The sequence below is a fragment of the Syngnathoides biaculeatus genome, chromosome 15, assembly GCF_019802595.1.
Source record: "Syngnathoides biaculeatus isolate LvHL_M chromosome 15, ASM1980259v1, whole genome shotgun sequence".
NCBI lineage: Eukaryota > Metazoa > Chordata > Actinopteri > Syngnathiformes > Syngnathidae > Syngnathoides > Syngnathoides biaculeatus.
The window spans coordinates 10,686,194-10,702,346 of record NC_084654.1 but is presented as its reverse complement, the minus strand read 5'-3'; the positions used below and the strand labels follow the sequence as shown (position 1 = coordinate 10,702,346).

The window sequence follows — 16,153 nt, the reverse complement described above, 5'->3', positions numbered from 1 at the left end:
ACTACACCGGACAACTAATGTGACGCAGTGGAGTGTGAGTTTCCATCTTTTATTTTGTATTATTTCAAAGTGGAAATGGTTCTGTCTTTATCCCTTGTTTCTTGAGCAGGTTTATCTTCCTAAAAGATTGTAGTTTCTTTTTGATTGCACTAATCGAGATGCCAGCAACAATGCTAAGGAGTCAAATTCTCTTCCTGTTGTCATTGTCTAGTTTTCATTTGGACATCATTATCTTATGCCCTTGAAGAAAAAAAAAACTGTGATGGGAGTTTGTTCAAAGAAAAAAAGTTTTTTTTAAATTTACTGCACATCATCTTGAAGAATGTTTTTGTTGAGTTCCATATACAGTTGTTGTTACTACAAATTAGTTACCAAAGTTTTTGCTCTCTCTTGTAGGAAATCCCTTTGTCTGAGATTCTCCAGGTAGAGCAGTGCAGAGACTACAATAGTCTGGCCCAGGGAAGCAATCCACACTGCTTTGAGATCATCACAGCCACCATGGTGTATTATGTGGGGGAGAACAATAGCAATCATTACAACATCCCTGCTCTGGCTGCCTCAGGAGTTGGCATGGAGGTGGCTCAAGGCTGGGAGAAGGCCATCAGACAAGCCCTGATGCCAGTAACACCTCAGCCTAGTGTGGCAAGTGCTGCAGGCCCGGGCAAAGATCATAGTAAGTTTAACCCGCAAGACACAAGAATGGATTTTATACACATTTTTTTCTAAATTTGGATGGTCACTGAAAAATCATTGAGACATAATTTCACTGCTTACTAATTCTGAAACTGTTTTTCAGGACTTTCCATTGAGCTAACTTGAAACATGTTATTACATTACATCATTCCAAATCAAATATTTTCTCTAGGATAGCACAGTGAAATTTAACCTTTTTAAGCTCTCATTATATTCATATGTAGTTTTCAACTACGAGTTTCCAATGTTCTCTGTTATGAAATGGTGCATACTCTCAGCATTCAGTCACACTTTAGAAAGCCAGTTTGTTGCATAATAAATTGCTTCATCGTGATGATCTGTGACTGACTTTTTGCAGCTGAGATAAGCTGATTGAAGCTATGTGAGCAATGTAGCTGTGCTAGTCATTTCTTTAGGATCCACTGACCACTGCATGCATCAGTTAATAATGTTTTCTCCATCCAGGAGAGCTCTCCATCAGCATATCTGTGTCCAACTGCCAGATTCAAGAGAATGTGGTGAGTGTTTTTTTTTCCCGTACAGTACAAAACCTCTGAACTGGTTTCTATTAAAACATAATTTATTTGCTATTAAAGCATTGGACATTCACTAAAAGGTACTGTTGAAACTGTAATATATTTCTTGAGTCAGGGTACTTCAATATAACATACACTCATAGGAAAGTTTGGAATTTGATCCTGCTGGAGTTGGTGTATTTAGTGCAGTGTACAGTTGAACAGTGCTAACTTTGATTTTTTTTTCAACAGGATATTGCCTCAGTGTTCCAAATATTCTCAGATGAAGTGCTGGGGTCAGGACAGTTTGGCATTGTGTATGGAGGTATGTCTGTTATGGGATTTCCAGAAAATTAGCATTCCACACAAGAGGATATTTCACAACTTTTTTTCCCTTTACTGTGTTTTGCGGGGTGATTTAGGTAAACACAGAAAGAGTGGCAGGGATGTGGCTATAAAGGTTATTGACAAGATGAGATTTCCTACCAAGCAAGAGAGCCAGCTGAGGAATGAGGTGGCCATATTACAGGTGAATATCTCAAATTATATTAATGGTTTGTCTTTGTTGTCATTGCATGGTTTTATCTGCTCTTTCTTTAGAATCTGCATCACCCAGGTATTGTCAACCTGCAATGCATGTTCGAGACACCAGAACGGGTATTTGTAGTGATGGAGAAGCTGCATGGCGACATGCTGGAAATGATCCTGTCGAGTGAGAAGAGCAAACTGCCTGAACGCATCACCAAGTTTTTAGTTACACAGGTTTGTGTTGCAGAACTTTCCAAATCCTAATGTCTCTTTCTTTTTTTATGTCCTCAAGATTGCAGTCTTCTTTGGTTGTCTGTAAATCAATTGACATGAGCCTCAAATGTAGCTTTTGCTTTTCACAAGAATACTTTTTTTTTCCTACTCTTTCTGCAAACACTTCCATTTTGGTGTTTGTCTATCGTGGTTTCCCTGTCTCTTTATCCTCCCCTCTGTTGATGGTTTGTGTTATCCCACTGCACACAAGGCTCTGCTCAAGCTCCATGCCTGTTGATTCTTGTGGTGACCTGATGGTAGGGAATTGTTTATGCGAATTGTCTGCGTAGCATCAGGGCCTCCTCCCTGGCTGTGGATTACTGGCTGTTGTGGTGTGGTGCTGGTCTTGTTGTGATTAGAAGAACCGCTGGCTCCTGGGCCTCAGTGAGTCCTGTATCCCAAACAGAAGCAGCGCCATTAACAATAGTCCCATTAGCTTTGGCAGGTCTGGCTCTGATGTTGCCAGGAGGACGTTTGTCACAGCCAGAGTTGGCATAGAAGAGCCCAGAGTGCTGTGGAATTGGTAGCAGGCCACGGACAGTCATGTAACAAGGGCCAGCTCAGGAATACAGACGTGATGATGAAATGAGATGTTCGGTATTGATCAAGATGAAAGTATTGATGGGCATTACTGTGTCAATCTTTTCCATATGGCATTTCCTAAGGCAATACACATCTGATTATACCACCATATTTTGTCCGTAATGGCAGTGGTTCCAAACATTTTTTTGCAGTGTCGCCCTTTTTGGAGATTAAATTTTCAGCTCCCCCCCAAACGCTTGCAAATTTTCAGCCACCCCCCAGTTTTAAAACCACAGAGCTAAGGTGTGGAAGGTTATGGGCTTTTTTTTTCTTCACCTTTCTGCCATAGATTCTGGTGGCCTTGCGACATCTGCACTTCAAAAACATAGTTCACTGTGACTTGAAGCCTGAGAATGTACTGTTGGCCTCTGCAGAGCCTTTTCCTCAGGTAAAAGACAATGGGTTTGCGCAAACATTTACATGCGTGTGAATGCCTTTGTGCAAAGACAAGCTTCTCTTCCATCTTCCAGGTAAAGCTGTGTGACTTTGGCTTTGCCCGCATTATTGGTGAGAAGTCATTCCGGCGATCAGTGGTGGGCACTCCAGCTTACCTGGCTCCAGAGGTCCTGCGTAGTAAAGGCTACAATCGCTCATTAGATATGTGGTCTGTGGGAGTTATTGTGTACGTCAGCTTGAGCGGGACATTCCCTTTCAATGAGGATGAAGACATCACTGACCAGATTCAAAATGCTGCCTTCATGTACCCCCCTACCCCATGGAAGGACATTTCTGCAGAAGGTAAAAATCCTGCACTCTAGCTGTCTAAATCATTTTCAGACACGTAACAGTATCCTTATCGCCTATGTGTCTGAACTTCCTTGGCCTGAAATTGATATGACTCACTTTCAGTTTTCCCCATCCACCCATGCCACTGCCCTTCCACATACTTAGTTTGGTTAGCAGCTTAAACAGATAACTAATTCAACAGCAATAGCTGTTTAAAAGTTTTGCATTTAAATAGACAGACATATTTAGCCTTTTTTTTTTTTTTTTTTTGGCTTCTTATTTTTGAGCAAACGTTTTCTGTTCTGCCATGAATTTGCCTCAGTATATTAACAAAAAGGTCGATAAAGACATGCTTAGAAAGGACAACAATCGCCATAGACACGCTTTACCAAGGTGTTTCTCTTATTTTTGGTTCATCTTGGCTCAACACGTCTTTCCAGAGAATGTATTAAGTTAAGGTAAAACAAAACAGTTTGCATGGACATTTTACTTTGAATCTTTGCAACACTAGATACTCAAAGATTCAGTCTGTAAGGTCTGTATTATTATATGAAAAATAGATAAACATTTCCCCTATACTAATTCTTACATTGCTGTCTACATGGACGCTAAAAGCAAAAAAAGGAGTACAACTGTTAGTCTCTTGCAACTATATAATTTATGCAAAATATCCCATGCTATATACTGTATGTGGAAGCCACACACTGTTCATAGCCAGACCATATTTGTTTTAAAGGGTTCATATAAAAATGCTAAATACAATTTGATGCTACTCTACATCTGTAAGTGCAATTTAAAACACTCATGCAAAGCAAGAGCCATTTATCAACAACACCCAGAAATGCCGCCAGCTTCTTTGGGCCCGAGCTCATTGAAGATAGACAGATGCAAAGTGGAAAAAGTGTTCTGTGGTCCGACAAGTCCACAAATTGTGGACGTCGTGTCCTCTGTGCCAAAGAAGAAAAGAACCATCTGGATTGTTATAGACGCAAACTTCAAAAGCCATCGTCCATGATGGTATCGGGCTATGTTAGTGCCAGTGGCTTGGGTAACTTACACATCTGTGAATGCATCATTAATACTGAAAGGTACATACAGGTTTTGAGGAAACATATGCTGCCATCCAAGCATCTTCTTTTTTATGGATGCCCCTGCTGATTTCAGCAACATAGTGCCATACCACATTCTGCATGTTACACCAGTGTGGCTTTGTATTAAGTGTGTGGGTTCTCGACTGGCCTGCCTCCAATCCAGACCATTCTCCCATTGAAAATATTTAACTCATTAAAATAAAAATATGACAACTGAGACCCCAGACTGTTGAACAGCTAAAGGTGTACATCAAGCAAGAATGGGAAAGAATTCTATCTACAAAGCTTCGACAATTAGTGTCCTCAATTACCAATTATCGAGTGTTGTTAAAAGAAAAGGTGAAGCAACACAGTGGTAAACATGACCCTGTTCCAGCTTTTTTTGGGATATGTTGCAGCCATAAAATTCCAAGTTAATGATTATTTGGTAAAAAGAAAGTTTATCAGTTTGAACATTAAATTTTGTCTTTGTAGTGTCTTCAATTAAATATAGGTCAAATATGATTTGCAAATCATTGTATTCTGTTTTTGTTAAACACAAAAGAATCCCAACTTCATTGGAATTGGCTTTGTACATTTTATGTTGGACTAAACACGATTATTCATTGTCACAGCCACAGATCTGATCAATAATCTCCTTCAAGTGAAGATGAGGAAGAGGTACAGTGTCGATAAGTGTCTCAGCCATCCTTGGTTGCAGGTGACTTCAATATTGGATATTCTAACATGAAATTTTCTTCTTCCAGTTAGATTCCTATTCCCTATTCATTCTCTATTCTGACTAATACATTTTCCCCCCAGGACTATCAGACATGGTTGGACCTCAGGGACTTTGAGACACGACGAGGCGAACGCTACATCACCCATGAGAGTGATGACGCACGTTGGGAGGAGTACGCCGACGAGCACAGTCTTGTTTACCCCAAACACTTTATCATGGCACCCAACCTAGATGACATGGATGAGGATCCGTAATGTCACAGGGGACTTTGCACAACACTTATTCAGGAAGATCACAGGGGACTTTCTTCATCAAACTATGGAAACAGAGAGGCTCACGAAGCGCGGGACAGCCTGAGTTTGTACCATATGTCACTGCTACAAGTTTGTAAGCTGAGGATGACAAAAACTGTGAGCAGAGATGAGCTTTCTCTTTTCAAAATACCAACACCTTCCATGGATGTAAGGACAAGCGTACCAAGATAAACTTGATTGTTTCTGTTTTATATGGTTTTAGTTCTTCTGATTTAATAATAAGGTTCTGTTCTTTGTGTGTGAGAGGAGGTCCATCGAGAGCTTATCCCAGGAGTAAAGGGCACTTTTCACAAGGGATTTGGAGTTTGAGAGTTTGTCACACATACTGTTACTTCTCATTTCCAAACAGTTTGTGAGACTGTCCTCTGGCATGAAACTGGAACAAACATGTATTTTGTAAAGTGTTTTAATGTATTTCGTAATTGTGGTGCTGTTTTGCACTATATTGCGTTGAACATTCCGATGGAACAGAAAGTCCATTTGCTGCTACAGAGGGCATGTCTGGTATCGGTGAACAGTGTTCAATGATCATAATCAGTGAAAAGTCGCAGGTGTGTGCCTATACTTTCTTCACCATGAGTGTAAGATCATCACATAAAAAAAAAAAGTGGTGGTATTGTGGAGTTCCATAAACCCTGAACTGTCAGTACAATCAGTCTAAAACCAGCAATGTGAGCATTTTATTTGTATTTACTAGTTTAAATGGGACTCTGTAAGCATCTATTTTAAGTAATGTGATTTTTTTTTTAATTCTCTGCAGAGAGCAGAGGTGCTACAGAACAAAACTGTCCATTCCATGTGTAAACTAATTGTGTGTATGATGTCTGAGTAGCTTTAGTACAGTATTGAAACGTTCACGTCAGTGTAGTGTACACCATTTTTGTAGTTAACTGCTATTTGTGATTTGGGAGTACATTCCAGTTTTCTGAAAATCTGTTGCCACTGGACTGGCAGGTGTTTTGTACATTTCGATGCATACCATTTAAAATAAAGACTACACTTCTTGACTGAGAAGGAATATTTAATATTCTTAACATTTCATTGCCTTGCATCTGTCTAATCTGATTGGACAATATATTTTTGATGTGCATGCTCCAGCATAACAAACTCTAGCTTGCAGTTTTGTAGTATTTAGTTTGTATCACAGTGACTCAGTGAGCGAGTTATGGTATTATCATGTCACAGGTTTCTGAACAGATGGATGTGATTCTGGACCAATCTCTCACCACAAGGGAATAATGACATGGTGAAAGAGGGTGACTGCAATGTGGGGGTTTGTGGGGTCTTTGAAATTATTCACGATAAATGCTGTGATGGAACCCCCTTCAAGTATCAAATGTGCATCCAACTGCTCCAGCAAGAAATTACAGAGATTTAGACAGTTATGATTAATCTGCTTAACTTTTTCCTCCTTCTTCTGATGGTTTCTGCACTGAGATACTGGCTGACCACTAAACGCAACAAACCGTACTTGTACAAACCACAGATGAGAGGTTGGGGAAAAAAGTTGTTTCTCTTCAGCGGCAATCCAATACTGCCCCCATTTATCTACTCGCTCGAATTCTTTCAAGATGTGAACTTTGCTGGCCAAATGACCCCATTAACCCCTGTTGGGAAAAACACTTCGCCCTTAAGATACCAAAAAAAAAGTACTACTTTCAGTCATCTTTCACATTCAACTAAAAACTCAAGCTGTCCAACAAAAAAAATATCAGGCAATTGTCATACAATCATATATAAGAATACATTCGGAGTAGAGCAGGCTCCTGAGTTATTTGTAGTTTTGAGGCATGAACAAAATGTGGAGGAAATAGTGTCATGTCTCCCCCTTCTGGCTGGCCAAAAGATGTTTAACAGTGACATGCACTGCATCATTTAGTGTGAAAGGCCCATGTCCATCACAGTCTGTTGAACTCATAAAAAAAGTCCATATTTATAAATGCCTAATATAAATTTACAAGTTACTGTATTAGAACTGTCAGTAAATGTTCAATAGAGCTTGTCCTCATTTGGGAAGCAGACTGGTACTTTGGGCGAGAAAAGGGCCACACCTTGGATTTGTGGGCAGGCATCGCAGGGCACATAAAACGTAAACAATCATTTTCACTCACATTCACACCCACGAACAACTATGAGTCATCAATGAACCTAATGAAAGTTTAAAATGTTGTAAATATCTTCACTTTTATTACTCTAATGGGGAAGACACTGTACAGAAATGCGTTTTTATATTCTCAACGCCACAGCAATTCTTTTTCCTGCCAGAAGGTGTCAGTCTTGTAAGATATTTGCCATTGAACTTTGCACTTGTAAAATGACCTGAATATCATGAGCTCTCTAAAAGACAATTCAAACATGATTAGACATTTGGATCTTTTAATACTAGTGACTGTCATATGTTTTTAACTGCTTGATTCCTGACATACTTGGACACACCACTACAATGCTCTGAGATTGCATGATACACAGTTGCACAGTATGTGTGGCATGTCAGTAACGATTACGTAAGACTTTGCCATCGTATGCATGTCAGCTGATGGACGAGATGGTTTGATCTCGAGCTCTTACCATATTTGTTAATCGGCTTTGCGTGCACAGTAGTTTCTCAGCAGGTCTCTTGTCACCTTGGGGGGGGGGGGGTCTTCATGTCACACGTCCTCATCCGACCCCCCGACCCTTCCCTTCCTCCAGATCCTCCGTGTCGTCCCCTTCCCCTTTCTACGCTCCATGCCGGGTATAAATGTGCTCCAGACCAAACAAGCAAACAAACAACATCAGAAAAGCTCATCACCCAGACATACTGTAGTTGGTCTAGGAGAAATGAGGAGACATCTTGTTTGCTTTCTGGGCTGGTTCCATTTCACTGTGATGGCAAAGAAGGCCTCCCAGGACGCAGCTACCCACGTTTATGTTTGACTTCCAGAGAGATCAAGGTGGTCCTCAGTTTCGACACGTCATCTCTCCACTTAATACACAATCGACTGCAGCCTCTTTTGACTAAGCTGGTCATTCTTTTCATCCCAGCAGCTTGTTGTCAATTTTCATTCCATTTCTGATAGAGACCACACTTTTGCATTTATTATTATTGCACTGTAGTGCAAAAAAGAACAGCATAAGTGGCATTTTTACCTCAAGTTAGTGCAGTCAAAGCACAAAACATGCCACATGGAAAACAAAATGAAATTTAGGGTTCCTTCACCCTCACCCTTGAGTCCATTTGACTTAAAGGTCAAGTGTCATGTCTATAAACATTCTAAAATAGACATAGCAATGAAAAACATGAAACATGAAAACATTATTCACTCCAATGTCTATCCAAAAAAATAAATATGAACGGAGAGCGTGTCATCCATCCACAAAGTTGCAGAAGTCTCACTTGACATCCAAGTGGTAGCCTATTGCCTGCGATGTCTGTTCATTACGTCACACCGGCACATTCGCCATTGAAAACATGCTGTGCCATCTACTATGAAACACGGAAGCTCTTTTCAAAGAAGAGAACATCTCACAATCGAGTGAAGTGACTGGAGCAATATTATCCCATCATTTCGAGCCATATTTAGATGATATGATGATCACTTCTAACTAACAACAGACTCCCAGACAATATGTATGAGTCAGCCTGGCCAAAGCCGTGCCCCTTGTCCGAAGCCATGCTCGGCGCAGACGGGTACATCGACACATTTAGCACCCCTGACTTACATGCGCGGATCTTTTGTTACATTCTGAGAGGATTTTTTTAGTAGCTGTATACACACCTTCCTGTTATTTGGAACCCGTGCAATCCATTTTTCACGACAAACTGGGTCTATTTGAAAAGTATGAAGAATGAATCCATCCTCCCAAGTGTTCAAATAATATCCAGCAATACAACGATGTGGCATTTTGGCTAACACGAAGGAACAATTAGCTACCTTCCAGCAGGTAAAACTAGTAGAAACATACCAGACCGCCTGAGTGGGTGTCTACTACTAACGTCACTTCCTGCTTCTTCTCAAAAACAAATCCCTAGAACGGATTTTCAGGGCGGGAATGACAAAAAGCCATATACGTCAAAATCATGTTGTGTGGTGAAAAAATGGATGGGTGCATTCCGGCTGCCTTTTTTCAATTAATAACATGCTAAAAATTATGCATTTCATGACAGTGGACCTTTAAGCTGTTGTTTGATTCCCCATAAGTAAAACCCATTTGGTTGCAGGTTTGAACACAATAGAATTTCACATTTCAAATATGGCCCTAACTTCTGGATGTCTTGAAGCTTCGTTTTCAACATGGTCAGATGTGAAGGTCAGATTTGTGGACATATTGTAATATAATGATCCTCAAGTATGTTCGCTTGCTGCAGTTTGGGTTTGTTTTGGTTCCGAAAGTGCAGATGGGATTCAGCTGTTATACAGTGCAGGGGCGAATCCACTGTAGTGGGGTACAGGCCTCCGGGCCACCCCAAATAGTCTTATTAAACCCAATTTTCTTGTTACCTTTAACAGAAAGCGATGAAAGAAAAATTTCAAAATAACTATATCGACTATACTGTGTATAATTACTTGAGTGACTGGTTTTAGGAATATGTTCAAAATGGTCTTTTCATCCATACATTTTTCCATATGGTAAATGTTTGGACACCGCCAACTTCAAAGGTTCTAGAGCACCCCCCAAAATGGTGTCAGAACGCCCATTTTTTTTTTTTACAGTCAATGAAAAACATATGCTAATCTTGTAATACATTTTATTTACACCAGTTTCCTTCAAAAGGTCAATATATCCATCTTTTAAAACCACTCATCCTGTTGATACATCTGATACATCTCAAGCTTCATGTCTTCTGTTCTGGTCTGAATCTGAATCCTGATCCTTTGCAGACTTCTAGATGTTTTGTGGCGAAGTCAAACGTGGCTTTCCTTTACTTGCATGTGACCAGCGGTTTTGCCATGTTCAAACCCGTTATGTTAACATGAAAATGTTTCTTGATTGAAGAGTGTGACAATGATATGCTACCCTCCTCCAGACAATGTTCATGACTTCTGTGGATAGATTTTTTTTTCTAATTCACCAAAGAAAGCATTCTACCGTCATCAACTGTACTTGTCCAGCTCCAAGTTCCTGCATTCAAAGAGAATATTCATCAACGGCAAAGTTGGTGGCTTTATCTGAAATCAATAAAGCATGTTTTTTTTCCCTCAACGACAAAAAAGTAAACCCACTAAGATTCTCAAACAAGCAGCAAGAGAACATAGGTGTAGTGAATGAACACTTAATTCACCTTTGTTTTATTTCATATCCATAGTCGAGCAAGTCAGAATTTAGCATTTACTGAATTTGCTGCAAGAAGCCAGAATAAAGCAGAGCAAGAACAAGAGGTAGAGACGGTCCCCAACTAACCTCCAGTCATAGCCTTTGTTCACACAGAGCATAAAAAAAAGACTTTTGAGTGTTTTGCCTGCTCTTTTCTTGTGCAGCCATCTGATGTTGCTTTGTGTTTCTTTAAAGTAGTTTGAAGGTTTGTAACTACAGTAATATCTGCTACATTCTGTGAGCCTGTCTATGGCGTTTGTCATTATATTTATTATTAGCAAAAAGCTTGGGGTCTTGCATCAGAGGAAAATACGTGTGATTGCTTGAACACTTTGGTTTTTAAATGTGCAATGTTTAATCATCTTTAATTTTGTGTGACACTTTTATCAGCAATCATCGACTCGGAGTGCCAAACACAAATTGAAGCAAAAGTCTTTGTCTTTCGTTTTTGCAAGTTGATGATAGTCTTCCATATTGAGTGAGTTGAAACCAAAGAAATTCTTTAAAAAGTGTATTTCGATAAGTCTAAATACCATTAAAGCGTGTCAGTTATAAAAAAACGTTTTTATGTGGTTTCTTTTTAGGATGGATTTTCATCTTTTGCAGTTATCCCTTGGTAAACAGCTTTTCACTGTAATGCATTTTAAAAAGAAAACAACAAGTGAAACAGACCAACTTTACAACCCCATCAAAAAAATCGTCCCAGAAGAAGCAAACTCGATGTGTAAGCAATCTTCAATACTGTTTGTTTAGTAGCATTTAAATGAACAATGATCATTTTTGCAACTGTGTGAGATTTTGTTTCCCAGATAAAAAAAAAAACAAAAAAAAAACAATAGATGAGTTGTGAGAGTGCAGGGCAATGTCACAAAATGGGTCAAATATCTGTGTGTGTGTGTGTGTGTGTGTGTGTGTGTGTTGTGTGTGTGTGTGTTTGTGTGGCTTGTCGGAGCATCAAATCATTCTTTTGTGTTAAAAGCCAATTAGGGGTGGAAATGAATGATGGAAACGCTCTCGGGGAAACTGCAGATAAGCTGCGGAGAGTAAGTATATATTTGATTTGCTGACTCCAGCTGTGCCCGGAAAATTCCCTTAACCCCGTCCCATGGACTGGTTGCTGCGTGAGGGAGGCCACATGTACCCCTGTTGCAAAGCAGGCAGGCGCAATATGCAACCCCCCGCTCTCCTGCTGAAAAGGGCTGGTCATTGACCTCTCAGGCAAGTGGCAATATTTGCTCACCTGAAATACACACATCTTGCCAATTGGGGTCGGGGTGGGCCAAGGACTGGGGAAGGACCCCTTGATGCAGCTGTGGCCCAGAGAAAGAGCCAGACCGGGAAGTTTTGTGGCAGAGGAAGGGTGGGGAGTTCTCTTGGCGGGGGGCTGTTGAGCAGTGTTAGCCCTATTGTGTCTTGAAGGAGGCAGAGAGCGTATTTGTTCGAAGCTGTAGGAGGCTGATGAGGTGCTAATCTGTTGAGTGGCTGAGTCATTGGGCCTCTGTTCCCAATGGCCTGTTAGCTGTCAGTGCCTGTAAAAAGGCCCAATTTACGGGGCCCGTGACCAGGACTGAGCCATCCGTGTCCGCGGGTAAGCAAACACAGATTGGACACTTATGCTGTTGCTCTTATAGGGCAGGTTTTTACCAGCAGGCTCCTGGGGTGACACGTAGGCAGCCCCCTTTTCAGCTCTCTTCAAGAGCTGTCGGCTCCCTCCATGCTGCTCTGTAAACACTACAAATTAGCCATCTGCATATGGATGGGGGCCCTCGTCCATCCGAGAAGACCCGGCAGAAGATAGGCTCACCTCTAATGCAGACCTGATATAAATTCTCCGCTACGTGCTTCTAATTTCGCTGCTATGCATACCAAACAAGGATAGCTTTCAGGCACGGGAGTGTGCGATTTTGTTGTGCGGTGCGCTGACTGAAGCGTGACAATAATGAAAACGCGCCGGTTACTGGCTGTCAAAGATGGGTCAGACGTAATCCCAAACTTGAATTTCCCATCAGCCTGGAATACAGATAAGACCGTGGCAGATATAAGCCTTACTTGGCCACTGACGCGCTGATGGAAAAAGAAAATGGAGCAAAAGCCTCTCTCAGATATAGAGCTCAGATGTGTGTGTGTTTTTTCTTTCTCAGGGGTCTTATCGAGATGGTCACAGCCTTGCACATTTCAACAGCACTGACCACAACGCCATTACACCACTTTACATTCAACCACTGCAGAGGTACCAAAAAAACCAAAAAAAACCCCATCTACTTAAATAAAACCCTGCTAGAAGACCCTGGTAAAAGTAGAAGTACCAATTCATCTCCTTTACTTAAGTAATACTTTTCTTCTTATAAGGTGTTGCACTTTGCAATGTCTTTTGTTGTTTAATAATGCCAGAATGATCATATTTACTGTAAACTGGGATACTGCCAAGGAGAGTGCAGACCCTCAACAACACTTTCAACTATTCATAGAGTGTTATACTTATGTTTGTTCATCCATCTTTTGTTCTTAAGCACTTCCTGGTTCATAAAAGATTAGGGAAAAATGGTCCCTTCATTCTGGTCCTGGGGGGAGGGGAAAGGTTCCAACGATACCATTGTGAATAGTAAAATGCATTCCTGTATTTACATTCTTCCCCAGCTCCTCAACAAAACCTTGTCTCATGCACCAAAACCTTTATCCCCCATTGTTTTTGCTGGGTGTAATGCTTCTAAGGTTGAAAAAAAGGTATTTTAGAAAAGTGTAGAATAGAAAATTACAGATACCTGTTTTCTGTCTACTTCACTACAGTAATCAAGTATTTGTACTTTACTTGCCAGCACTAAACAGTTCACCAATTTCAATTTCCACGCTGTCACCAAGTTCTGTCCTTGACGTCAATTAGGATTAAAAAGCTAATGAATGCAACGTAACTTTGTAATCGCCGCACAACTGCGTGACGGCACGGCGGCCCAGGATGAGCAGCGTGGGCTCATCGCAGATTACGGCATGCCGGGTTTGATGGTGGCGCTGATATTTAGACATGCAGCTTCCCGTGGGATCTTGGCACTTTAATTACCATTGCAGTACTGCTCCCCTCCTGTTTTAATTGCCTGCAGTCTGTGATTAAATGTGTATTGACTCTGCAGTTGGTCTACTAATGAATAACAATGGGCCGATTTGGTGATATTAAATCTTTGGGCCCCAATACACATCAGGCACTTTTGACTCTGAAACTTCAGACATTTGAAGGAGTCAAAACAACTGAACAGGTCTCTTCTATGACCAAATATCCATTTTCTATTTGCTTGCTAAACTGTACTTCAAGTGAATTCAAATATGTAGTACCGGTCCAGCACAGGAAAACTATCCTCAAAGCAATAATGACTATTAAGTGCAGAGAAACAATAAAGCCATAAATCATTAAAAGATACCCCTTTCTCTGTTTACTAGTGTAAAAACGTTACTTATTATTTTTTTTTAACATCTTAATTGTAAACTAATGAGCTTGGCTACTATTTTTTTTAAAAAACACTTTTTTCAGTTTATGATTTATAGATAATAATCATGATTACATTTCTGCATCAAAAATACAATTTCTTCTCAATAACAATCGAGTAACAACTAAAGAAGAAAGAAGTTTGTTGGTAACCACCAGTAATGTTTAGGGAACCTGTGGCCTAACTGGTGGTCTAAGAATCTATCTATCTATCTGTCTGTCTGTCTGTCTGTCTGTCTGTCTGTCTGCCTGCCTGCCTGCTGCCTGCCTGCCTGCCTGCCTGCCTGCCTGCACCACTGGTCGTGCCTATTCTTTGGCGAGCCGCGCACCTTCCACGTTCTCCCCCTGTGGTCCTCCGGATAGACACACTGTCACCTCGTGTGATAAATGAAGGGCGGCGGTCAACTCGAGCCGCTTTACCATGACAAGGAAACAAGCGGGAGCGCCCTGGATACAGTCAACATGAAAGCATATCAAGCGGCATTCCCGGCCACATTCCTCTCAATATCAAAAGGTGCGTATTTGAGGATATCCTTAGTGCGTTTACGCCTGTGTTTGCGCTCTGACCCGCTGGGCCCAGTGCAATAACTTTGGACTCCCTCCCGCATGCATCTCAGTGCACTGAGCACTCTCGGTTTTTATTTAGCTTGCCTTGTGTGCCTTCCCAGTGCAGCCGCTTTTCAGATTCATTTCCAGGTAAACACAACGTGGCCAGCCGCAAACCTGCGGCCAACAGGCGTTGTCACAGCTGTGGCAGATAATGGCAAGTCCAAACTCCAGGCCAGCTCTGGAATGTTTACTGTCGCCACAGGCAAGTTGGCAGCAAACACCCCCCCCCCTTTTTTATTTCTGAAAGAAGGACCTCTAATTATTAATTTTGCTTTGATGAATTACATGCTTAACCCTTTGGCTTATGTGGCTTGATGCTTGCACTCACAAGGATGCAAAGACCAAAAGGGAGTTTTCCCAAGTAGATTTTTCAATTGGAGCTGAGCAGAGGGGGGAAGTGACTTTGAAAGTTGAAATTTAAGATTAACATATTCCTGGCAGAAACTATCGCCTGTTTTGTGGAAATTGTAAGGGGTCGTCCCACCGAACGATGGAGGACCATCCTCTTTCCACCCCCAAGTGCTCAGATGGTAAAGTTAGATTACAGAATGTTGTTTTAGGCCAGTGCGCCTGCAGGTGTTGCACTTGCACGCCTTTTAACTTCTTCATTAAAGTTTCACCACTTCTACATTTGCCCTTGTCGTGAGCACTGATTGAATAATGTTGAATGTGTCATTTATAACACTGATCATCATAGAAGTTAAGAGATTGACAAAGTAGGAGGTGTCACCGAGAGGAAATCACAGGTGCATCACTTTTGCTTCCCTGGTACTGTTTTGTTTTATTCATGAACCTTGCAGAATAAAATAAATCTAATTCCAGTAAATAAAGAATCAACTAAAATATTCAATTCTTTAAAATAGAAGTTCCATTTGAAACATCTTGACTACTATATAGCATTATAAATAGATGTATTTCATGACATTGAATAAATGATTTTTGAGGCTACAATGATAATTATGTCACTAACACGGCGCCCTCAGCCACATGGAACCGCCCACCCACCCCCTCCCCAAAGGACCACATGAGTATCCCAGGCCTGTTCGAAAAATTATAGGTCATTACACAGCAAAACTTGGGGTGTTAAAATTCCAGGGTTACATATTGAGGAAATGAAGTGTAATTTCAATATTGAATCTTTTTTTCATATTTCAATGGTTCCCAGCATAGGGATTTGGTCACATTGTGTGAATTAAGCGTATTCACATAAATTAAGTTCATACTTACTAAAATAATTATAAATTGATGCTTTGCACTACAGTAGCATGATAGTGTATCAGAAGAAAGAGAAGAATAATATATCAAAATATATATATTGGATACAGAGAAAG

The 16,153-nt window shown here is 40.8% G+C and overlaps 1 protein-coding gene across 3 annotated transcripts in view; it reads left to right on the top strand.

The window, feature by feature from the left end:
- prkd3 (protein kinase D3) overlaps window positions 1–6,477 on the top strand; it is a 50,196-nt gene extending 43,719 nt beyond the window's left edge. For all 3 annotated transcript variants that reach the window (XM_061844086.1, XM_061844087.1, XM_061844085.1), the window contains exons 11-19: window positions 397–673; window positions 1,159–1,211; window positions 1,461–1,533; window positions 1,631–1,737; window positions 1,809–1,970; window positions 2,881–2,979; window positions 3,062–3,329; window positions 5,023–5,108; window positions 5,210–6,477. In XM_061844086.1, the coding sequence (XP_061700070.1) occupies window positions 397–673; window positions 1,159–1,211; window positions 1,461–1,533; window positions 1,631–1,737; window positions 1,809–1,970; window positions 2,881–2,979; window positions 3,062–3,329; window positions 5,023–5,108; window positions 5,210–5,383 (1,299 nt within the window). In that variant the 3' untranslated portion in view covers window positions 5,384–6,477. The remainder of the gene's footprint in view (window positions 1–396; window positions 674–1,158; window positions 1,212–1,460; window positions 1,534–1,630; window positions 1,738–1,808; window positions 1,971–2,880; window positions 2,980–3,061; window positions 3,330–5,022; window positions 5,109–5,209) is intronic.
- The last annotated feature ends 9,676 nt before the right edge of the window (window positions 6,478–16,153 follow it).